Here is a 24,435-nt window from a genome sequence, read left to right as displayed (position 1 = left end):
GGGTTGCGGGGAGGCAGGGGTGCAGGGGGCAGGCGCTCTGTGGACAGGTGCCTCCCGGATGGAAAGCCCCCGCAATGCCCTTGCGTGAGCCACTCACGTAGCAATTCCAATTCCAGTTTATTCTGTGACGTCAGACAGATGCACGAGGACACTCACTGCGATGCTGCACTCGACAGCAAGACCGGACCCATCCAAACCTCCACTGTGAGGAAATAAGGTCAGTGATGCGACATCAAGAGTCACACGCGACGAAGCACTTACGACGCGCGAGGCAACTCTGTAGTGACCTCGAAACGTGACCTGCAAGTGTTAAGTGAAAGTCTTAACACACAGATCGGCATCCGTGGCACGCACGCCTGAGTGAAACCACCCGTGCCCACGCGTGTGCGGCACAGGCGGGAAGGACGTGGAAGATGTGGGTTCGTCTCCTGGGGCCACTGCCACATGGCCTCGAGCTGGGGGCTAAAGCAGCAGAAGCGCCTCCGTCACCATCCTGGGTGTCAATGTGACCCTGGGCTCTCCGAAGGCTCCAGGGAAGGGTCCCTCCCGGCTTCTCCCGGCTTCTGGTGGCCCCGGGCGTCCTTGGTCTGTGTCCACGTCACTCTGAGTTCTGCCTCAGTCTTCACATCTTCACATGGCCTCTTCTCTCGTGTCCTTTGTGTCTAAGGACACTTGACACCAGCGTTGGGGCCCACCCTAAATCCAGGGTGATGACCTCATCTCCAGGTCCTTCATGAGATCGCACCGGCAACGGCCTCTTTCTCAAGTGCGGTCCCATGGACAGGGGGCTCGGGGGTCAGGACGCCGACCTAGCTCTTGGGGGGACCACCGTTCGGGCCACTACATCGGCACCACAAGAACTCCCTGTGACTTACCGAACCCGACCTGCACGTCCTGTCTGCTCCCCTCCGGCGCACGTCCAGTCTGCCCCTCCGCCCGGCGCCTGGCTTCTGTCTGCCGTCGGCGCCGCGGAGCTGTTACGCTTCAGGTCTCCGCTCTGAGCCCTCGTCAGAAGGGCCCTCGCCAGCCACCGTCTGGAGGCAGTGTCCCTGTCACCCCCCTGCCCGCGCCGCTACCACAGGGCCCGCAGGCCGCAGGCCGCGGCTGACACCTGTCTTGGTAAACGGGCCAGCTGCAGTGCAGCCTCGTCCCTCGTGGGGACTGCGGAGCAAGGCGGAGGCCGGGAACACGGGTGCGAGGCCCAGCGCCTCCTGAGGGCGGCACCGGAGGAGCCTCAGAGTGGGTCCCGTGTGGAACTCGCCTGGAGCCGCTTCTGTGACCCCGCGTGGGGCTGGTTCGCAGAGCTGGGCGGCCCAGGACGGCTCCCCCTGCTGCTGCCCCCACCGCCCCCCACGCTCACCCCCCTCAGCCCGCACAGCAACGGGCAAGCCGTGGGGTCGGGACGGTGCTTCCTTCCACGCTGCAGGGCAGATCCCAGCCCTGGAGCCGGCACGGGTTTTTTTTTAGGATAAACACTCAGAAATAGAAACCTAGTCTGATGCTTTTATTGTCTTAACAGATATATTCGTTGCCAGGCAATCGCTCCAATTTCCAAAATGTGAACTAAAAATTGCAACTTAAGTAAAAACCTAAAATATACAAAACTGAAGCTAGTTTACCAAAATTAGATATTTTCCCTCATGGAAAAAAAAAACTCACACGGTTTTGAAAAAAATGCAACTTGTGCCTTGTGGGGAAGTCGAGTCCTGTCCTCCGCACGCCCGGGCTCGTCACCGAGGCAGGACAGCACGTGCGAGCACACGCGAGCACACGCTGGGACCTGACACGCAGACCGGCCCCTGGGACCTACCCAAATGAGGCTCGAGCGACACGCGGCTCTTCCCGAGCAGCCCTCTCTCAGGCCGTCTCCCCCAGGCATTTAATGCACTGATCTTGTTTCTAGAAAGCCTAGGTTTCCCAACCCTCCCACCGCCACCAAGAGAACAGGAGCAGGGTGGCGGCCCCTGGGGGCGCTGGGACAGGGGCGGGCAGTCTTTGCGGTGCTCCGACCCCCTGGGGCTTCTCCTGGGGCAGGAGCACCCCGGGGTGGCCACCTAGGGGCTGAGGACAATCAGCCTGTGGAGCTGGTACAGGAGGGTGCTCTTTCCGCTGCCACCCTCCGGGTCCGCCTGCTCCATGACCAGCTTCGGGTCGACCTGGCGGGGAAGACAGGGCCGTCAGGCTCGGCAACGGGCCCGGCCCGCACGGCACAGGAGTGGCGCTGGTAGATGAGCTCGTGCACATGTGGGACGCAGCAGACGTGGCTCATTTTCCACGTGTTTGCGGGATGCCCGCTGCTCACAGCCCTTGGCGCTGCGCACCTGGCGATGCGCCTTCAAACCCACCCCAAGTACGGGGCTCCCCGCGGTGACCCCCCGCATCCCTCTCTACGTGCCCGTGGTCACCTCAGGGCAGGCTTTACAGGTCAAGTCTTCTACAACACGGCAACCCCACGCTTCTGCTTTCGACCTAAGTCTTACTATGGGCGTCACACGCCCTGGGGAGCGTGCAGGTGAGGACGGGGCGCGGGCTCCAGCTCCAGCCAGAGGACACAGAGAGGCAGGGGAGCAGCCTGCAGACTCTGGGGTGGCAGACACTCGACCCCCAGGGGCGGGGTCTTCTCACTCACACTGTGGGAGGGGGCTGCCCACCCCCGGGTTTGTTTACAAAAAATCCCTGGCTCTAGAGTCTAAGCTCGACGTTCCTCCCAGAGCCCTTTCGCTGAAATCACGTTTCCTACACCTCCCAGACCTGACGGGCCCTGCTCTGCTCACCACGGCTGTGCCCTGAACCGTGTCCCAGGTCCTACGCTGCCACCCTGACCCCCAGGGAAAGGAGTTAGCAGTGGGGCCTCCGGGAGGCCCTCTGGGTTAGACGCGGACGGGTCTGCGCCCTGTGAGAGGGGGAGATGGGAGCGCCCTCTGCTCTCTGCCGGGGGAGGACACAGCAGGAAGGGGCGTCTACCGGCCAGGGAGAGGGTCCTCACAGCCTCCGACCATGCTGGCCCCTGATCCCCGACTTCCAGCCTCTGAACTAAGAGAAGAGACATGTCTGCTGTTTAAGCTGCCCAGTCGGGATACTGCCGCGACAGGCCGGGCACACTAAGACAGCAGCCAGGGCCCCCCAAGGGCTGATCCAGACACCCTCACCTCTTCTACCCACACTCACAGGCCAGCGAGCCCGGGCTCTGCCTTCCCGCCAGGGTGTCACACAGAGTGACGGGGCGGGCCTGGCACCCAGCAGCGCCAGCCCTTCCCTCCAGTGCCCTGCTGGCGGCACCCTCCGCGAGCCACTCCGAGCCCTGGGTCCATCGGTGGCCTGCTCCCCCGGTCCCGGTGGACGGCCGCTCACGCCGCGTCCTGGTTCTCACTCACCTGGTCCCACTCGTACGGCTTTTCATGCCACTTGGGAACGATTCTCTCTCTCGGCTTCAGCTGACAGAACAAACTAAAGTTAAAAAGAAAATTACAACCTCTTAACGATAAGTTAGTCGCTGAAAGCGCGACCGGAGTCTTCGAAGATTCAAACCCTACGTACCTCCCCTCAAAACTGGGACCACGACTCTCAAAAGGTCAAAACGTACAGGGTGTGACCAGGGCACCTGTGAACCCACTGTGCATTCAAGACCAGAGGGGACGATGGGGAGAAGCAGCTCCTTGCCCACGTCCCCCCACGGCCGGCGGCTGCCCGCCCCTGAGCTCCGTGCGCGGAGCCAGGTCCTGTCCGCCATCTGCTCGTGAGCAGCCGTGACCAGGTAGGGACAGCGTTAGGTTTTAAGCACATTGGACATTTTGTATTGCAATTCTGATCTAGGTGCCGGCCCATGGGACACATTCGCCGACATGGCCTGGGACACCTCATGTGTGTCAAAGTCCAACACAAAGTTCATGCAGAAATATTTTTATGGAAAAAAGCGAGGCTCAGAAACCAACGTTAGGCTTTCTCACCACCGCTAACATGGCTCTGAGTATTTAATTCCCTTTTAAAGTGATCACACAGCTACGAGAAACCGCGCACAGGGGGCTGGGCGGGAGCGGACAGTCGCACGGTGCCGGAGCCCCTGCTCGCACACAGACGCCGTCTGGGGTCTCAGGCAAGGACGGGCCTGCCGCCGGCCTGGGCGTGCTATGGGCCGCCTGCTCCTCCACCGCCGCTGCCCTCCTGGCCTCCATCGGCCAGCAAGGCTGCTGCGCGCGAGGAAGGGGGCAGGGTGCTCATCCCCAGCCCTCCTCCCGGGGGAGGCTCAACAGGGTAAGGTGGTCCTCGCCACCCAGCCCCCTGCCTCTGGCCAGTCGGGTCCCACAAGCACTCCCCATAGGGCTGCCCGAAGCCCTGCCCGTGCAGCCGGAAAGGGTCCCTTTGTTAAATTTTTCTCAAATCACCCAGTTTGAGTGTGCCTACAATGGCCTGCCTGGACTCTGACACGGGACAGAGTTGTAGGCTCTCCACAGGAAGCTGGGGCCCACGTCCCAACACCACTTAGATGGTGTCCAGTGGCCTCCGACACTGGAATTTCACTTCAGGGGACCAACCTGTCGCATCTCCTGAACATTCCCAGTCCCGACAGCCACGAAAGCTGGCGGGGAAGGAACGAGGCCTGTGTCACTGCACGGCTTACCCCAGAAGCTTCTGACGAGAGTTGTCCTGCAGCTGTGCGATCCTCTCCGGCCCGAGGAACTTCAGCCCGTTTGGCCCGTCGCACACGAGCTTGTTAACAGCGGCCCTGAGGATGTTGATCTGTAATAAACGGCCAAACATGTGTGTGGCTCGACGGTAACCGACTGTCATTCCACGTTTAGACAACTCAAACATTCCGAGTTCTTGCTCTACAACTATCATTAATAAGGTTTCCGAGCAAATTATTAAAACATGAATAACGTCAATAATCGCTTTCATAATTTAAGGAACGATAATAGAAAAAGTCAAAAATCAGCAAGAAATGCTCCAGCTTTTCAGTATAAGCACACTTTTTAAACGTGTCTTAAAATTTAGTCAGCTTAACTCAGGGGTCACGAGGCCAAAGCGCACTTCGTCACGCATGTTCCTCTCGCTCCACTGTCCACTGTTGGAATAAGGGGCGTAGCCCCCTTAAGCCACACTTCGTGAGCAGCCTGTCACATTTTTAAACAGCTTTCCCCGGACCTGCTGCAAAGGCAGCACAGACTGCAGGCACGCCCTCGCCCAGCCCCCACGCCAGCCCGTGTTCCCACGGCGCACGTGTCACAACTCAGGCTCGGGTTCTGGGGCGCTGCTGTGAACTGGATCGAACCGGCTTTCCCACTCAGGCCCCTCCCCACCCTAGGGCCCTGTGTGGGCACCACTGTCCCTGTCACTGTGTCCCCCAGGCTCCTCCGCCTGGTCTTGTTCCTCAAGACCTCAACTGTCCCATATCCGGCATTTCATGGCGCGTCCCCCAGTCTGGGTTTTTGTGGCGCTTTTCTAATGATCAGACCGGATGATGAGTTTTGGGGAGAACCCCACAGAGGGGGGGTACCCTTCTTGTCATGTCGTATCAGGATGTGTGCGCTACCACCAAGACGATCACTGGTGACATCGGCCTTGACCACCGGCTGAGGTGGGTCTGCCAGGCTTTCGAGCTGTGAAGTCTCTCGGCCCTGTCCCTATTCTGCTGTTGGGAGTGCGTCACCAAGCCCAGTCCACAAGCAGGGGCGTGGGCGGGGGGGGCAGGCTAAGCTCCACTTCCTGGGGGTGGGCATCGACAGGTGCCACTGGGGACGTTTGTCTCTTCTTCCCATCTGTCCATTTACTCATCTACAGCTCGTGGACCCACAGATAATGTTTTCACACTCTCCTTCCAGCTGTGGCTTTCAGAACAGCTGCGTGTCCCTGCGCACGCCCCCACCCTTGGTGCTGACCTCGTCCTCTCTGCCACCACAAGCAGCTCCCGTACCGTCCTTTATTTCCCCTGCACCGACCCTAGGAGAAGCCGCTTCTCTAAGGAGCCCTGGTTCATTTTGTCGCAAAGTCCTATCAGAAACCACAAGCCGGGCACCAGGTTTGTTCACGGCTCCGGGTGTCCTGTGTCTAGGCCCTCGTGCGTGCTTGTGAACTCGTGCGCACACAGCTATCCATCTGTGCCCACCGAGGGAAGCACAAGCCCACGCGCGTGGGTATCTCTGACCCTGAACCCCAGGGTCCCTGCAGGCTTCCTTCCTGCTGCAGCTCCCTGTCCAACGACAAGACAGCTGAGTCCCACGTCCACTTCTTGGTCACCCCAGGCACAGGGAAGGCAGTCCTGGATTAACTCGCCCTCCACAAGAAACGCCTGAGGGAGCAGGTCTCACACCGTTTCTGTCTGCAGCCTCGCCGTCCCCACCCCACACGCCGTTTCCAGAGGCCCCTTCCCTTCCGCTTCTACGCGGTCTGCAACATCTCGGTCAGTGCGTGCGTGGGGTGTGTGTGGGTCACCCCAGGCACAGGGAAGGCAGTCCTGGATTAACTCGCCCTCCACAAGAAACGCCTGAGGGAGCAGGTCTCACACCGTTTCTGTCTGCAGCCTCGCCGTCCCCACCCCACACGCCGTTTCCAGAGGCCCCTTCCCTTCCGCTTCTATGCGGTCTGCAACATCTCGGTCAGTGCGTGCGTGGGTGTGTGTGTGTGTGTGTGTCTGGGTTTGCGTCTGTCTAGGTGCGTGTGTGTGTGTGTGTGTCTGGGTTTGCGTCTGTCTAGGTGTGTGTGCGTGTATATGTGTCTGGGTTTGCGTCTGTCTAGGTGTGTGTGCGTGTGTGTGTGCGCGTGTCTGGGTTTGCGTCTAGGTGCGTGTGCGTGTGTATGTGTCTGGGTTTGCGTCTGTCTAGGTGTGTGTGCGTGTGTGTGTGTGCGTGTCTGGGTTTGCGTCTGTCTAGGTGCATGGGAGTGTGTGTCGATTTCCGGGGGGCTGTGTGTGGGTGTGTGCTGAGGGTGCGTGTGTGTATGGGGGTGTGTGCGTGCTGGGATCACATACCCTGAAGCTCCACTCTTTCAAGGGGGAGGCCTGGCATTTAATGAATGTGGAGTTGCCCCTCGCCACCCCGCAGCAGGCAGAGCCACCGTCCTCTGTGGTGCCCGGGCCCTCTGCAGTGTGCCATCCTCCACCCAGAACCGCAGGGGAGGTCGCAGCCCAGGGCCTGGCTTCTGTCCGTGCCTTTGAGACCCAGCTGCTCCTGAAGAGGCCCCATTGTCGGCCAGTTTGCGTATCCCCTCCCAAGGAGGACAGCCGACTGCTTCCGGTTTTCAGTGACTGTGAGCTAGGAACGCTGCAGGCCTCATCCATATAGGTTTTAGGTGCCCGTCAGCTCCTAAATCTCTTGGACAGACAGTTCGGTGGGGCCGCTGGGCCCTGCGCAGATGTGTCTAACACACTTGTCTTTAAGAACGTGGCCTTCCAAAGGGCCGTCCATTCGGCACTCCCAGCCATGAATAGCGCTCCTGGTGTTCCATGTCCCCACCGTGGCGGTCACCACTGGTTTCTGACATAGTACAGAGGTATGTCACTTTGGTCACAATTCGCATCTTCCTAATGACGCAGGTGCTGAACAGCTCTTCACCCGTTCATTGCCGTCCACATTTTAGTTCAGTTGCTTGTTATGTCACTGAGTTTTAAAAGCCCTTTATGTATCATGGACGAAAGTCCTGTATCAGACAACGGTTTGCAAACATTTCCTCCTGGTGTACAGCTTGTCTTTCCATCCTCTTCACAGGGTCTTTCGCAGAGCAGAAGTTTTTAATTTTAACAACATCCACCTTATCAACGTTTTTCGTAGATCATGCTTTTGGCCTTGCATCCACAAGGTCACTGCCGAATCCAAGGTCACACAGGCTTTCTCCTACGTTAACTTGTATAAGTTGTGTAGTTCTACACCTTAAAATTAGGTCTGCGATCAGAGGAATATTTTTAAGCCAGAAAGTCCCTTTATGTGGCAGAGCGGCTATGTGCAATCGACAACACAGGCACAGAGGACCTCACGTGTGCCCACTGGGCCAGGACAAGCTTGTGAGCCCACTTCGCACCTCCCCTCCCGCCTCCGTGCGGTGAAGCCAGCCTCGCCCGCTCCACGGGCCTCGAGGGCTCGGGCAGCGCTTCCCAGGCTATCTGAGGGAAGGACCAGCTTTCCTCTTTGTAAAAAGCAGTAAAACCGAACTACTAGAACAGTGAGATGTGGAAACAGAAGCACACAAAACATAAGCCCCAACTTCTCGCTCGATCCAACAGCTGCGACGGGACTTCCTCAGCCTGCCCCACGGTCTGAACACTCGGCCTCAGCGTCTGCACCCGGCCCCGGGCCAGGACAGGCAGCCCTGCTGCAGAGCTGTGCACACCAGCGTCGGCTCGGCTCGCTGAGCCCACTCACGCCCGGAGAGGGACGGGGCGGGCAGGATGCATCTCCTTGCCCCGTGACGAGAACAAGCAAGGCTGTCTGTCCTGCGAGGCCTGACGGGGTGACCCCGGACAGAGATTCACAGCAGGCCTGTTGCCTGGGGCTAATCCATGGCCTGGAAAAGCTGTGCCTGGAGCCGCGGAGAGCCGCGGGGAGCATCGTCTCTCCCAGGAAGCTGCGCTGCACCGGTCAGTGAAACAGGCGGGTTAAGGGACGCCGAGCATCTCCAGGCCCAGGGCTACACCTGGCTTTAAAGCGCCGTGTCAGGTGCCGCGCTCACTGTTAACGGGGTGTCCGAGTGGAGCCAGAGAGGGCAGCGGCCTCACCTCTACGATGTCCTCCACGCTGAACTGAACGTCAAACGCTAGCTCGATGTCGTGCTCTGGCAGAATGGGGGCCCCTGTGGTTGGGTTCCACCCCAAGCCACAAAGGACCCCAGTGTAGGATTTCCCAGCCCGATCGACCCTAAAGGAGAAGTTTTGAAAAGAGTTAATTAATATTTCAAAATTGGTCAGCCGCTACTTTGACGTTAACCCACCAATAAGTCCACCTTAGGTTCTGCCAACCCCACCTAGTCCAGAGACTAATTTCGTTTATGCATTTTCTTTCCGTTTTTACGTTATATAGTCATAAATAAATGTTTTCTGTTAACCCATTGTTTAGTTGTAATTCTCACGATGACGAAAAAGATAATATAAGAAATATTTCTATCATATACAGTTTTTCCCTACCTCTGAATCCTCTCCACGGGTTAAGTTCTTAGTGAGCTTTCTGGAGAAAAGGTTACACACACATCTATGACTCGTGAAAGAAGTCTAGCACTTCCTAAAAGCTACAGACGTCGGTCCCACCTCCCCGCCCCAGAACCATCGTACACACTTCTCATACAAAGCGTCACGTCCCCATTTCACCCCAAACCCGCCGCTGGCGCACCCGGTGGTTTCCGTCTCTCCGAGTTTTCAGGAATCTGTCTGTCTTCTCCGTCGCTACCGCCATGGCCTGGCCCAAGCCACTGCCGCGTCTCAGCTAGCCTCACGCGATCACGGACCCATTCCCCCAGCTCCTGCTTCCTCCAACCCACTTCCCAGCAGCGATGTGTCACTGCCAGGCCTTGGACCCCCAGCGGCCCCTCCCGCATCCGAACTCCAGGGCCTCTGTGCCGCAGCACAGCCCGGCCCTCGCTTGGACCCCCACGGCCTTCCCGCTGCTGGCTGGGTCCAGCTGCTCTGGCTTCCCCCGCAGGTCCCGGAGCCCTCGGCCCGCCAGGCTCTTTCTTGTGTTTGGGTGTTAATTTAAACGTCAGTGCTATAGCCCATGATGGGTTCAATAAATACTTTATAAAATAAGTGAAGACACTATACTGAATTTTGAAAATATTCTGCTAATTTTCTTTGATTCTGAATCAACTCAGACCTTTTCATATCATCTAGATCAATAAAGTTTTGATGAAAGAGTCTAGGCAAAAAGTTTTCTTTTTAGCCATGAAAACGTATATAACAACACACAAACACATACTTCTTTTCCCCTTTAATGAAAATGGAAAAGAATCCCAGTGGACGTGAACTCAAAAAAGAGACCCAGAAGTCAGACATAAATTAGATGCTAAGTATTTCCTTTGCAAAGCAGTCACCAAAACTGTTTAACAGCAAGCTCCCCTACACTATTTTTAATAGACTATAATTTATCATTACTTCAAGTTACATAAAACCTTTCCAAAACAGAAGTAACATCCAGGGGTCACCAAGTCACCCCTGGTAACTTTGTCAGTGTTCCTAAGACATCACATGACCGCCACCTGACTGACAACTGCCAGGAGACTTAAGCTGACTGACTGCTCACACTTGATGACACGTGTTCATCAACAAGGACCGTCCTAACAGGCCCAGCCCAGAAACGACCCACACTAGGGGAGCAATTCCTCGCTCTCCTGCTCTAACCTTACATCAACGAAAGCAACCAAAGCGTGGGGTTTCCCTCTTTTCTAGGGACCCTGAACACTTACGGGAACCCAGAAAACAGGCCTAACAACCACAGGAATGCTTTCACTTCCTGTTTAATGCATCTTCCACACTCATACTGAAAACTGCAGAAACCGTGATAAGAACAAAAGCAAGCATATCTCATAGAGACCAGTAAGGGCGCACTGGAAAGAAGTGGTCCCCAACCCTTGTGGCCCCAGGGACCGGTGCTCCTATGAGAATCTAATGCCTGATGAGCCGAGGCAGTGATGCCAGCGCTGGGGAGCGGCTACAAATGCAGATGAAGCTTCGCTGCTCACCTCCTGCTGTGCGGCCCAGAACCAGTCTGCAGCCCCGGGGTGGGGACCCCTGCCCTAGACAATTCACTCTGAAACAACTTACACACAGGACCTGGAGCTGGTATCAGCTGACGACACTGTGTTCAAAGGGCTAACTACTCTGAACCATCGTGTTTAAAATAAAAACGATAGAAAAATTTCTATTCCAAGATGATATCCTAGAACTCTCTGTATGACCCAAATAAGGAAATCTATTTCCTGAAAAGTTAGATGTTGGTCAAGCTGAAAGTCCCCTATAAGCAAGCCGTCAGGCGTCCTGTGGTGTGCAGGTGTCATCCTGCGACGCTGTCGGAAGCCTGCGAGCCCTCCAAGCCCTGCTCAACGTCTACAATGCACCCTGCTCTGCTCGCCAGGACAAGGGCGCTGCCACCTGCCACCACTCCCCCGCGTCAGATGCCACACAGCATGCCAGACGGCATGCCATCCCTCACTGACTCACTGAATCCATCCACACTCCACAACCCCGTGAGATCAAGATGGCCCCTCCCCACAGTGGGGGAGCCTGAGGGGCCGGGGGCAGGCCCAGGAGGCGGCCACCACAGCCTTCCCACCAGACCTGAGGGTCCCTTCTCGAACATCCTCACTCCCTCGCACTTCTGACACTGAAAAGCACTACTGCTTTATTTTCCTGTTTTCTAAGGCTTTTTTAAAAACGTGGAGTATAGATGAAGACTGTTTCCAACTGCAGAGCCAGCGGATACATTGTAGCATTCGAGGTGTCTCAGCACAGAGGGAGGAGGTGGCAGACTCCAGAGATGCGACAGCAGTAGCCCCATCCAACACACTCCTCAGCCGCTGGAAGGCTGACGCTTGACAGTGACGAGCGGGGCCTACAAGCCTGCACCTCAAGCCTGGGAGGGCCTGCGACCGCAGCACGTCTCACGATGCACAACCTGTGCGGCCGGTCACAAAAGGTGCCACAGCTTCCAGCTGGCTCTTTCAGGACACCGACTTTGGCACCCAGCCACCAGGGCTGAGAAGCCCACACTGGCCCACGCGGAGACCACGTGGGGAGGCCTCCAGCCAGGACCAGCGCCCAGGCTTCCAAGCGTTCCATCTGGGGACCCGCACGCTTTGTCCCTCATGGCCCCATCTGAACTGTCATCCATGGCATAAAAAAAGGGTGGCTGTGGGTAACCGTTATGCAGCGCCGAGGACAGAAACAAACAGGAGAAAGTGGAAATCCTCTGCCAGGCCTCTCACTTCACTTTTAAATTTTACCTGGCAGCACGTTTTGTGGTTTTGAAAGGTCTCGCCTCACGCGCGGCCTGCTCGGGGCGCTGCCCTACACACGTGGCTTCGCATCCCAACCCCACGCCCAGCAGCCCGATGTCCAGCTCCAGGAACCACGGAGGGGCCGAAGGGCAGCGTCTCGGCCCTATGCCGAACACCTGCGCTCACGTTCTCACCGCCCATCGTGGGGGCGCCGGGCTGCTTCGAGTACCCACTTGCCCAGGGGAGAACCGCCCAGCAGGCACTGAAGGCTGAGGCCACCGATCAGAAGCAGCACCACAGCCGGCTCCCATTCACCAGGAAGACACCGTGCGGAGGGGCCAGCACGAAAGGCGGAGCACGCGCGGCCCAGACAGAGAGGGAGGAACACGCTCGCCTGCAGCCGACAGGCAGAGCTGCGGAGGCGCCCTGCTCTCCGGGGACAGCTGAAAGCGAAGGGGCGCCGCAGGCAGAGCGAGGACTCGTGGGCGGCAGCCCGGTCAGCCCTGACCAGGGGCGAGACCGGGGACAGCGGCCTCTGCTCCGTCGTCCTCTGGGGCTAGTGGGGGGTGACGCGGACCCCCGCTCCTTTATTAACAGAAACGAAATGTAAAACTTACTCTCATTCACATCCCTTTCCTCCCACCACTGCAGGAAGCGTAAGCTGGAGGTGGCAAGAGACCTCTTTTCAGTCTAGTTGCCGCAATTGTGACAGGACGGTGACAAACCTAGGGAAGAACTGCCTCCACTGACCCAGAGGACGCAGGCTTGGTTTCTGACTGTGGCCCGGGCCTGCGTCATCTGGGGCTCAGCCAGGCAGGATGCGCGCTCCCCTGCAGGTGGGCCCCGGAAAGGCGGGTCACTGATGAGCGAGGCTGCAGGCTCGGGAGGACAACTCCTCCCTGGGACACACCTCGGCCAGGGGACTCCTCCCTGGGACACACCTTGGCCAGGGGCCCCCCCCCCCCCACCGCCAGGTCTGCACCGTCGGCCCCAGCAGACTGAGCGTCTGCCGGGGAGGAAGGTGCTCGCCCCAGGCGAACAGCGCTTCATCTTCCCAAGTCGCTCAAAGTGGCTGCTCCTGACTCAGCGAGGTAACGAGAACCGCACAGGACCGGCCGGAGCGGACTGCGGATGAGGACCCTCCAGGCCCACCTCCCCTTCCTCGTGACCACCTAGCCGAGCCTCTGGACACCAAGTCAACGCGTCTTACTGGTGCTGTCACATAAACTGTCCCAATCCGGCTCACCGCACTAAACTCAACAAAATGAGCACTGAGCATCGGCTATGTCAAAACACCATATACTACTCACGCATAACCTCACGTTGACCTTACTCTTTTTCTAGAAAGATGGTATTTTAAGTACTAATTATTTTAGTATTTCTTGACTGTCTTCAACAAAACCGCTTGCACGTTGGAGACTTCAGTAATACACTGCCTCACCCACATCCTCCAAAAGCTTCTATTTAAAAGGAAGGAGTCAAAGCAGGAGCTGGGTCTCGTTCAAGAGGCAAAAAGAGCATCGGAAGCAACGACAAGAGAGCGTGCTTGCGAAGTCACGGCCACTGCCGCTCGGTCTGCTGCTGTCTCACCAGACACCCACACGCAGGGCACTGTGTTCACGTGCGTGCCTCCCCTACGAGGGCTCAGAAGATGCCTTTGTTCGTGGAGATATTTAGCACATCGCTGCTGCAAATTAGAGAGAAGCCAAGGTCCCACATCCAAAGGCATAGTAAGTCCTCTGGGGACAGGGGTAGGTTAGAAACAAATGCATGCAAATAAAACAGGGCAGGGTCTAGAAAAGCCCTTATATGCCCACTCAGTAGTACATGATGCAATTTTTAAAACAGATAGTTACAAAGATGTCACAATACTATGAAAACGCTTAATATGTAAAAATGATATAGCATGCCAAAAATCTAAAAACAAAATAAAATATATAAAAATACTGAAATTCACTAAAAGTTTAAAAAAATGTCGATTTTTCCTCAAGTTTTCCTAAGTACTATAGATTTCTAGAAAGAAAAAAACATACACGATTATTTTTAAAACGGAAAAAGGGACTAAACATTTGAGATTGCACAGCAGATTCTGCACAGGCTCCTGGCAGAGAGGACTAAGCCGACAGCAGGGTGCTCTCAGCTACCTGGACCAAACTCGACCAACCGAGGCCACCCAGGTACCCCACCCGGCGACCAGAAAAAATGGGCCAGAAGACAGAGGGGACTCAAACCCGAACACCCCTTGCATGAGGCCCCATGAGCACCTGCTGCAGCCACCTCCACCTCGCCTCCCCGCCATATGGCTCCTCCAGACCCACGGGGTCTCTCTCCCACCCCTGCCCCTCTGCCGGGCAAAGGCAGCTGCTGCTCAGAGCAGACCCGCACCAGGTGGGGCCCACTGTGGGCGTGCCTTCAAGGGCTCGGCTCAGGGCCACAGGTCCCTTCCCTGAAGTCCCTGGGAGAACCGCTGTTTGATCTTGGCACCAAAAAGGGCGACAATCTGTCATCTCAGTCACGGTGACCATCCTAAGAGCACGACAAGGTCCCCACACATGCAGCCCGTTAACGACGGCGAGAAAGCCCCATCCGGACGTGAGCCTTCCCCTGGCTCCATTCTTTGAGCCTGGCCCACGTCAGCTCAAGCTCCTCTGCGACACGGCCTGTGTCTGATCAGCTCCTCGAGCTTCTTGCTGAAGTCATACCGCACACCTGCACAGACGCCTCCGCAGCAACAAGGCTTCTTTCTTCACAGCGAGGCACAGGGAAGGGCCAGCAGCCCAGTGTGCCGCGGCCAGGTTTCCTGTACCTGCTTTCTCTCCAGAAGAAGGCAGTGCCTGTCTCTACCACTCGGTTCCCGTTTTACAAAAGCTACGGACAGAGCAGATGGCCGCACGCACCTTAGCTCCATCACCGGCGCAAACAGCATGCTCAGGAGGGCCGGGAGGCCGGGCACGGGCGGCATCAGGGAGGTCTCTCGCAGCAGCATGGTAGACCCTGCGAGCAGGCCGAGGAAGGCCATGTTGGGCACCGCCCTGCGGATGGCGCTCCCTCCTGGCAAACCCCCCTCGCCCCCAGGCAGCCCTCTGCTGAGTCTGTCCCCACAGATGCCCCAACAGCAAGGCACTCCCTGACTGCTGTTCCTACAGCACCCCACAGACAGGCACCTCATCGGACATTACCCCCCAGCCATCTGGGGACTCCTGTGCTTGGTCGCCTTCCCTCCTGTGCCTCCTCACTGGACTACAGGGCTGTCGGCCAAGGACAGACAAGGATGTGTCCCTTTGCAGCCAAGCGCAGTGGGGTGAGTGAAAAGTCAAGGGCATGACTAGCTGTTCACGGGGAGGGGAGGCGAGGGGAGGGGGCGCCCTTTGTTACACTTGCATCAGCCCATCACCTAGGAACCGGTCAGAAGATGGGGCAGGGACACTTACGTTAGTTCATTAATGACAGGATCCCTGTCCCCAGGGGCTGAAGTCAGGGGGAGAGAGGAGTGACACTGTGGATGAACAGAGCCCTCCACTCACCCGTGGCGTTGACCGAAAGGGAAGCTGCCACCAGCATCCTCTGGTGGAGGTCCTCGGGGCTGTCACTGATGATGACGGAGTTGATGCTCTCCTTCTCGATCCAAACGCATCTGCACAGGGGCGTCCGAGAAAGCCGCTGGTGACCACCGAGGCAGCGGGTGATGCCCCCCCCGTGCCTGACACGTTTCAAAGACATGATCTCACACACACACACACACACACACACACACACACACACACACACACACAGCGACCGACGGGGAACACGCAGAGCCCACGCTCCTCAGCACCTCTTTTCCTGCTGGGCCGCTGCCATTTCACCCCAAGTCCTGGAGCTAGGCCGCCACCCTCTTCTCCCTTCCACCCCCTCACATGCCCCCGACCACCCCCCAGCTTCCAGTGCCACCCGCATGCTGACAATGCCCAAGTCTCTGCCTCTGCCTGCCTCTATCCTGTCTCTGCCCTGCGCTCCAGCCTCCCACCCACCACCTGGCTGCCCCAGCAGAGGCCCTGCTGCGGCCTCGCCCGCTGGTTGCACATGCCAAGCTCTGGGCAGTGGACTCCATGCACCCCACAACGTCCCCACCGCGCGCTGCAATGCGCCCAGCCTCTGACTTGTGCTCCTTCCCAGGGACGCGCCCACCGCCCAGGGCAGCGCACCCTCAGGCTCCACCCGTGCACGTGCGCAGTCTCGAGAAAATGCGGGCTCCCGTCAGCACCTCTAACCAGTTCCGGGGGGACACTGAGCTGCTGGTCCCAGAGCTAGCTGGGACACCAGGGTTCACCTCTGCCCACCCTGCAGAGCGGCCACCGTAAAATGCGCACAGCATGGCCCCCCTCTATCGCCACAGGCCCTGCAGGCCCGCCACGCCCACTGACCCCCAGCCCCACTCCCCTCACCAGCAGTGACACTCCCAAACGAAGACCCCACACCTGCCAACAGAACCATCTCTTCCAGCCTTCGCCTCCCCCACCTGGCCAACAGCTGTGCACCCTCAGGCCTCAGACCTGCCTGGACGGCCTCAGGCATCAGGCCCTCCCGACTCCCGCTTCCGTCACACTCTGTAGCCCCGTGGAGGTGTTCGGGAGTGGACCCTGTAATCGCCACTTTTCTCTTGCGTACCCCACACTGAACCGTCATTTTGGGGAGTACACTGGCCATATTTTGTCTACTATCGTTCCCCCCAAACTCTGATGTTCCCAGAACACAGCAGGCACTCACAGATTTGCAATAAGAACAGAAACAAAACAAAGTCTTTGATGAAAGATACTCAAAACTGTCCTATAGACTGGCTTTCACGTGACAAAAAGAGGGCCTGAGATCTGGAGCTCAGAGGTTAGAGGGGTTGAAAGAGACGAGGCAGCCCCCCAGTTCCGGACAAAGGGGGTCCCTTTTCGACGGGTCTGTAACCACAGGAGCAGTGGGGAAAAAAAGTCTCATGTGCGACTTAAGTGACTCATACCTGAACTTGGATATTCTGGTCAAACTGTGACACTTCAGTTCGTAAGGGTTGAAAGGCCCGTGGAGAATGACCTGGATACACAAAACATACAAAACGTCACCTAGAAGCATAGCATCATCACTTCGTGTACATTTTAAAAATCCAGCTGTCAACTCCTATTTAAAAAAAAGATAACAGCACATCTTTACCACAACATCTTCAAGATTCAGTGGGGAAAAAACATCTTAAAGAAGATATTTTACTGGGATGCAACTGATTCCTCCAACGGTTTCACTAACGTCCCCCACTATAAACACCTAACAAAGCCTTGGCCCCAAAGGAAGCATAAGCACCGGGTCAGTCCCCCTGGGCGGGCCCCAGGCCACACAGCCACAGGCACAGGAGGAGCAGAGTCCCAGACAGGGAGGGGATGTGCCCTCCTCCCCGAGTAGGAGGAAATCAGACCATGAGCTACTCCCCAAAAGCCCACACGCTGCTCCCCGCCTGTGATAAGCAGGCCCAGATCACCTTCGGAAAGGGTGGTCTAAAGCGGGGACAGATCCAAGCTCCTCTCTACACTGGGCCCAGGTTCTGCTCTCATTGACCCAGGCCCCCAGTGTGGACCGCCGCAGGCCCCCACTGCGGAGTGAGTGGGGCGCCGGGCTACCTTGCAGTTTGGGGCCCCGAACTTCCGGGAAGAGAAGCCGTCCAACAGAATGCGGATCAGGTGTTTCTCCTCATCTTTCCCGGGTGACGCCACAGACATGTCTGTCACATTTTCAACTGATTTGGAAAAGAGACCCTTGAGAACTTCATGGCTTTGCTGAACAAAACGAGAAAAGTTCATTTTGCTAAAGGAAAAACTGGAACAAAAGCTCTTTATTCTAAACTAATCAAAGTATTTCAGAGGCATGAAATTAGCTGATCGCTAGGTTATCACGGTGCCAGGAGATAATTTTATCAAGTACATTTTAAATTCAAACAAAAGAAATAAGACACGACTCATTAGAAGCTCAACTCGTTCGCCGTCGCTATCTTTCAAGCATCGAGAGAACTGAGAGAGTGAAAACGTTTTTCAGCAGGGAGGTGGACGAGGTAAAGGGGGTCAAATACGTGGTGACAAAAAAGAAATCTAACTATGGGAGGTGAACGCACAGTGTAAATATTTATGTGCCTAACTGCTAAAACGCACAGCTGAAAGTTATTGGATTTTGTTAATCAATGTCATCATAAAAATAATTTAAAAAAAAAGAAAAATGTTTTTTAAAGGAACTTTCTGTACACAAAATTTCAGCTTCATATGGGGATGTTACCAGAAGTACCGGGAATACAAAATTCAGTCAGCTCTCCGCTAACGTCTGTCCGCTCCCCAACCCCTCACCCCCATCACCCCCAGCAGAAACAACAGAAGGAACATCTCTGGCCTTCGGCAGCAGCCTTGAAATGGCATCTCTGAAACCTCGGACCGAGAAAAATAACTTTGGAACTGATTTTGAAAGTAATAATTCAAAGGCATCTGAAATGTCTGAAATACTTGAAAGAAATATTTATTAACTACTTTCATTGGGGAAGTAAACCTTGGAATCCATTTTTGAAAACCTCCCCAAAGAAAAAACGTTTTCACATTTAATTTTTATTCTAAGAAGAAAAAAAAATAGTCTGACAACAGGAAACGAGCAAAACATCAGCTCCCACAGTCAGTCTCCAAGAAACCTCAAAGAAAGTTAAGATGGCACCACTGATCTTAACACGGGGACACCGAGGGACACCAAACACGGGAGAAGGACGCGGGCACGCGCCCGCTGGCCCGCGACAGGGACAGCGCACCTTGGACTCGTAGCACTCGTCGGCCAGCTCGGCGTAGCCCTCGTCGATGAGGACGTCCCTCACGCTGAGGAGGTCCTGGACGCCGGAGCAGCGGTACACGTCCACGTGCAGGACGCTGTGCACGACGGAGAAGACCTTCACGAGCAGCGCGCAGCCGCTCACCAGGGCAGCGAAGCGCCGGCTGGCCCCGCCGCTCCAGTGCTCGCCGCACACCAGGGACCTGGCCGACGGGCGCATCTTGCAGATCTTAAACTCCAGGGCCTACGACAGAAGGGAAGGGCGAACACTCAGCCCCACAGCACCGAGGAGCGCCCATCCACGGACCCCACCAGTGCCCTTGGAAAACCTGCAAAGCCAACTCTGCCTGCGACGGCAGGCATGCACCCGGCAGTAAGTCAGACAAAAACCAAAACCGTGTGATTTCACCTATACGTGGAATCTAAAAAATAAACGAACGAAACAAACAGGCTCGTACATAACAGAGGGCAAAGCGATGGCGGCCAGACGGAGCGGGGCGGGGGCCGGGTGAGAAAGGGGAAGGGATGGAGAAGAAGAAACGGCAGTTACAAAACAGTCACAGGCTGTAAAGGGCAGCACAGGGAATACAGTCGACACTACCGTGACAGCCACGTGCGGTGCCAGGTGGACACGAAGCTTATCGGGGGACTTCATAAATTATATAAACGTGCTGTGCGCCTGAAACTAACATAATACTGAATGTCAAGTGTACCTGAAAAAATGGTGTAACGTCTACGTAGGATGGAAAACTAAACAAAAACGCATTAGGTATTTGGAGAGAAATAAGAAAACATTTTCAGTATAAGAAAATGAGATTTGATTCATTTAACAAACTTTTCTTGATTTTAGAGAAAACGGCAGGATCGAACTGAATTAAGAGCTGTCCTTATTGTAAAAAACAAAGAAAAAACAATTCTGGGCTGAGTGACGATTCCACAAGTAAGGACACTGGCTTCTGCTTTTTCAACAACAGTGAAAGTCTGGAATAACCAACTGTCCCCACACTGACAGAAGGGGTATGTGTGGGTCTGTCTCCAGCGCACCTAAATTTTGTCTGCTTTCAACATAACCAGAAACCTTAGAGAATAATGCTGAATTAAAACTTTTTTTTTTTTTTTTTGCTAAGCATGAAATCCTCCATATATTTTAACTCACTCCAAAAATAATATTGGCAAAAATATCTATGGCAAATACTTTTGGAAAAAAAGCAGAAACCAAATTTGGCAAGTGTGACAGAACACGTCTTCCCGCTCTGGGGCCCCATCTGGCCTCCGGGATCCTCCCAGCGTGAAGACCCACACCTCCGGGGCCCGTCTGCCGTACCTGAAACGGAAGTTCGAGAAACTGACAGGGAATCTCCATTAAAAGATCAAGATCCACGTGAGATCTGTTACCATAGTCCACAAAAAACACCTAGAGAACAAAGCGGCACACATTAGCCGAGCACTGTCCCGCCCCAAGCCTGGCACTGTCCCGCCCCAAGCCCGTCATGGCAGCTCTGTGTCCTGAGTGTCAACCCATATTGCTGTGGGAAAGAACTTTTCTACTAGAGCACCTTTCTAACTTCTCTATTTGATTTCCGCTAACTTAGAGATTTTCTACAAACTGCTGTTAAGTTTGCTCATTTCCCTTTGAGTGATGTTACAGAAAAACGTACCTCAGCCGAATTCCCAGAAACATAAAGGATTTGAGCTCTGAAATAGCTTTGTTTATCAAAATCCGCAAAAGGAGCCAGACAGACCAAGTCCGGATGCGGGTGAACAGGCAAGGGCACCAATTTCAGGCGGTTTATCTCAGCAGTAAGCTTTTTCAGGATCTCTGAGTTTTTTTCGTCAATCCTGTATCCCCAAAAGTGCCCCGCTTCAACCACCTGAAACAGAATGGACAGAAGCAGAGATGACACCCAGAAAGGATGTCCACAAAGAACGTGAGCTCAGAGCACAGGGCCAACACGCTCTCCCGGCCACGAACTGGGTCCTGGGTACCGAGGCATCCACAAACGTTGACAGCGAATGAGAGAGAAGGGACTCTGTGGCCGACTGAGGTGAGCACACTGTGGACCCCCTCTCGGGGGTGCGGGGTGCTGGCACAGTCCAGGGCAAGCCACCTCTGGGGGCCTGCAGAGCAGGCTGCTTTACCTTCCCTCTGCCCCACCGAGGAGCCTGCGGGCGCCCTCCCAGGGCCGGGGCAGGAAGAGCAGTGGTAAGTGGAGAGTGGGCGTGCCACCAAGAGCCAGCCTACTGAGCAGCCCCACACACTGCGCTGGGGCCACGAGACCCTAGGTCCCACAACTGCGAGGCCCCAGCAGTTCCCAGGTTCCCACAGGACGTCTCCTGGCAGAAGGTGGGTTTACCAGAAAGCGCTGGTGCATCACAGATGGAATTTTATTTTGTTCATACCCTAGAGAACAGTGCCAATGACGGTTTTGTTGTTATAAACCAAACTACACAGGCATCTATCACTATACTGATAAAGATTTTTACACGTATCCTATGGCTAAAACTGATTTTTAGCATTTTAGACATTCTTAACATCTTAAAAATCGAACTCTGATTCTGGAATGAATATCTGTGTTTCATTTTGGGTTCCAGCCACATTCTCTTTAACAAGTACAGTAATTCAAGCTCACCACTCGGCAGGTCGCTGAGTGTGCAGACTGTGGGCGCACACGTGTTTTAAGTCACGCACACGTGACACTTCCAGATCAGGTGGGGGAGGGGACCCTCCAATGACTCTTACCTCTGTAACATCGACCGTCAGTAGGAGCTCCGTGACCGCCCGCGACCTGTGGAGCGTGCTCAGTGACACCTGCACGGGGTCCACTGTCTGCTTCTGGAAGTCCACGTTCACCCTAGAAATAGGAGCAAAAGTCGGGTGTCGCACAGAAAACATTTACATGAGTGAGTTACCGCCTGAACTACCCCACCCCGCCATTTCTACAAGAGCAGAATACTTCACTAAAACACCTAAGCCTGAGATGATGAATTTGATTAAATTTGATCTCGTCTCAAACTTGAGTGTCTGGTGGCTTCCCGAGCCGCCTGGAGGGGCGTGCACACCAGCAGCTACTCAGCGCTCTCTGGAACACACCTGCAAGGTCAAGGCCACTTTAGAACCTCACCCTTCAAGAACAGAAACGCTGCATCTAGGGCCTGCAATGTTCGCTGAGCTGTGGTTTCAGAGGTGAACGACTCACCTTGAGAACACTACAGAAATCCGAGCCTGGCTCACGCTGCTGGAAAACACGTACGAGATTTTCCAATAAACCCAAAAAACAGCATTCATCCCTTAAAGTAATAAGGCGGTAAATGCTACAATCCAGGATAAGAAATGTAAATTTGATAAAAAATAAAATTTTCCCCCAAAATATTTTTGTTCTAAAATGAAGAGAAAGACTTATAAGGGAGGTCTGGTCTGACTCGCTTCCCAGTTTTTGGGCCCATTTATTAATAATGACTCAGGCGAAGGGACCCGGCAGGACAGGCGTCCTCTGTCCCAGGCCACACCCACCGCACTCCCAAAGTCAGGGTCAAAACTGCACACGCTAGATGCAACTCAATGGGACACCTTCCCTTCCCTCTCCAAGTCCTCAAATTCCTGTCAAGTCCCTCACGGCATTAAACAGATAACAAACGAGAAATGGTAAAGGAGAATCCCTACGCACGGCACTGCGGAGCACGACCCGCGATCTGTGACAAACACTAAAGGGGGATTTAACTTGGCCCAAGAAGAGAAAACCCACTAATTCGATGGCAGGTGCCAAGTGGCGAGTGCCAGTGCTCTGGGCCGACCGGATCCACACGGCCGCCCGCCATGCCCGCCAGCCCGCTGAGCAGGGAGGCCCGCTCGGCAGGGAGGCCCCTGTGCCGGCCAGCACCCAGGCGCTCCCAACTCATCTCCACCTTAGCCCACCGTCTGCTCTGCCGAGGACAGAATATCCCACTGTGCTTAACAAGAGAAAATGAACGCCCGGCCGGAAGGAGGAAGAAAGGGGACAAGGAGGTTCAACCCCTGCTACTTAAACTGCAAATCGCATAAGCAACTCCCCGGGACCCTCTCAACGGCCCTGTGCAGCAGGCATCCGTCCATCCCGCAGATCCATCAACAGCAGAAAAGCGAACAGACCAATCACAGTCAGCTGAGCGCCCGGGCAGACATTTCCCCAAAGGACAACGGACACAGAAGATGTCCTAGTCGTCAGGGAGATGCAAAGCAAAACCAGGATGAGCTAGCACCTCACAGCTGCTGGGAGGGAATGGCCGTTGTCAAGACAACAAGCAAGCGCCGGCGAGGACGTGGAGAAGGGAGCCCTCGCGCACTGCCGGTGGGACTGCAAGCTGGCGCAGCCGCCGTGGAAAACAGTTCGGGGGTTCCGCAGAAAATTCAAAATTAGAACCACCTTATGACCCAGCTATTCCACTTCTGGGTATTTATTCAAAGGAAAAAAAAACACTAAGTTGAAACAGAGTCTGCACCCCCATGCCCATGGTGGCATTATTTACAGTAGCCAAGACGCTGGAACTCAGTGCCCATCGGTGGGTGAGTGGACAAAGACGACGGGTCGATGTATACACTGGGATGCTACTCGGCCATAAAAATGAGGAAATCCTGGCATCTGCAGCAACATGGATGGAGCGTGAAGGCACAATGCTAAGTGAAATAAGCCAGACAGACAAAAATACCATGACTTCAATTGTATGTGAAATCTAGAAAAGAAAAGAAAAAGCCAAACTCATAGAAAAAGAGACCAGACCTGTGGTTACCAGAGGCGGGGGAGTGGGGAGAGGGATTGGGGGAAGGGGAAGGTGGTCGGAGACACCAACTTCCAGGCAGAAGAGAGGCCGGCCCTAGGGCAGAGCCGCAGCTCCCACTGCCAGGCGGGAAATGCTGGGAAGCTGGCGAGAGAGGGACCCTAAGGGTTCTCATCACAAGGAGAAAAGGTTTTTCCTTCTTTCTCTCTTTATTGCGTCTGCATGAGAGGCAGAGGTCAGCTGAATCCCCTGTGGCCATCATTCCACAACACCTATAAATCAAACCATCATGCTCTGTGCCTTGAACGTACAGCGATGTATCTTCAATAAAACTGGAAAATAAACAGATGAGGAGCGCTGAGGTTCAGAGAGGCTGAGCGCACTGCGAGGAGATGAGGGGCCCAGGCTTGAAGGCGGCTCTCCCGGCTACACAGCCAGCGCTGCCCGCGGGAGCCTAAGCATGGGTGGGTGGCTGTGAGAACCACCGGAACGTGGGGAGGCAGGTGCACAGTCCCGCCGCCTCCCTCTGAAGTACCGATACGCGATATGCGACGCCACTTGTAAAATTCTTGATCTTTTAGCAGGAAATGACATGGGACGACTCTTGCAGAGTTCTTAATCTTTTTAGTAAACCTAGCTAACTTTTCTTTCCTCTTTTCTTTGGGAAAAGAAAAGACCCTCTCCCTCCAATCCCGATAATTGCCCCAAAACTGGTGACTCAGATCCTCTGGCTACTGATAAGGGTCATTGGCCCACTGTTAGCAGAAATGGTGTTTGGCCAGACAGGGCCTTAGAGACCGGGAGGGGAGGGGATTTTAGGCGGAAGGTCTTTTTTACTCTTTAAGAAATGTATTAATCGACTGTTTCCCTTTACTCACTAAATAGGCAAATTGCTAACAGAAATTAATGGATATATGATTTACGTGACCAGTTCGTATCTTTTCCTCGTCTAGGCTGAGGCGG

At 55.2% G+C, this 24,435-nt stretch overlaps 1 protein-coding gene across 1 annotated transcript in view; it reads right to left on the bottom strand.

Moving 5' to 3' along the window:
• Positions 1-2,006: 2,006 nt before the first annotated feature.
• Positions 2,007-24,435, bottom strand: part of TDRD9 (tudor domain containing 9) — a 64,557-nt gene continuing 42,128 nt past the window's right edge. The window contains exons 26-37 of the mRNA XM_015599606.2: positions 21,461-21,572; positions 20,379-20,591; positions 20,045-20,134; positions 18,704-18,964; positions 17,544-17,699; positions 16,898-16,968; positions 15,435-15,544; positions 14,808-14,904; positions 8,705-8,843; positions 4,619-4,737; positions 3,375-3,447; positions 2,007-2,156 (exon numbers count right to left, since the gene is read on the bottom strand). Coding sequence (XP_015455092.1) covers positions 2,055-2,156; positions 3,375-3,447; positions 4,619-4,737; positions 8,705-8,843; positions 14,808-14,904; positions 15,435-15,544; positions 16,898-16,968; positions 17,544-17,699; positions 18,704-18,964; positions 20,045-20,134; positions 20,379-20,591; positions 21,461-21,572 — 1,543 coding nt within the window. The 3' untranslated portion in view covers positions 2,007-2,054. The remainder of the gene's footprint in view (positions 2,157-3,374; positions 3,448-4,618; positions 4,738-8,704; positions 8,844-14,807; positions 14,905-15,434; positions 15,545-16,897; positions 16,969-17,543; positions 17,700-18,703; positions 18,965-20,044; positions 20,135-20,378; positions 20,592-21,460; positions 21,573-24,435) is intronic.

This window comes from Pteropus alecto, unplaced genomic scaffold (assembly GCF_000325575.1).
Source record: "Pteropus alecto unplaced genomic scaffold, ASM32557v1 scaffold8, whole genome shotgun sequence".
In the NCBI taxonomy this organism is placed as follows: domain Eukaryota; kingdom Metazoa; phylum Chordata; class Mammalia; order Chiroptera; family Pteropodidae; genus Pteropus; species Pteropus alecto.
The sequence above is the reverse complement of the archived record's forward strand: the minus strand, read 5'-3'. Positions and strand labels throughout refer to the sequence as shown.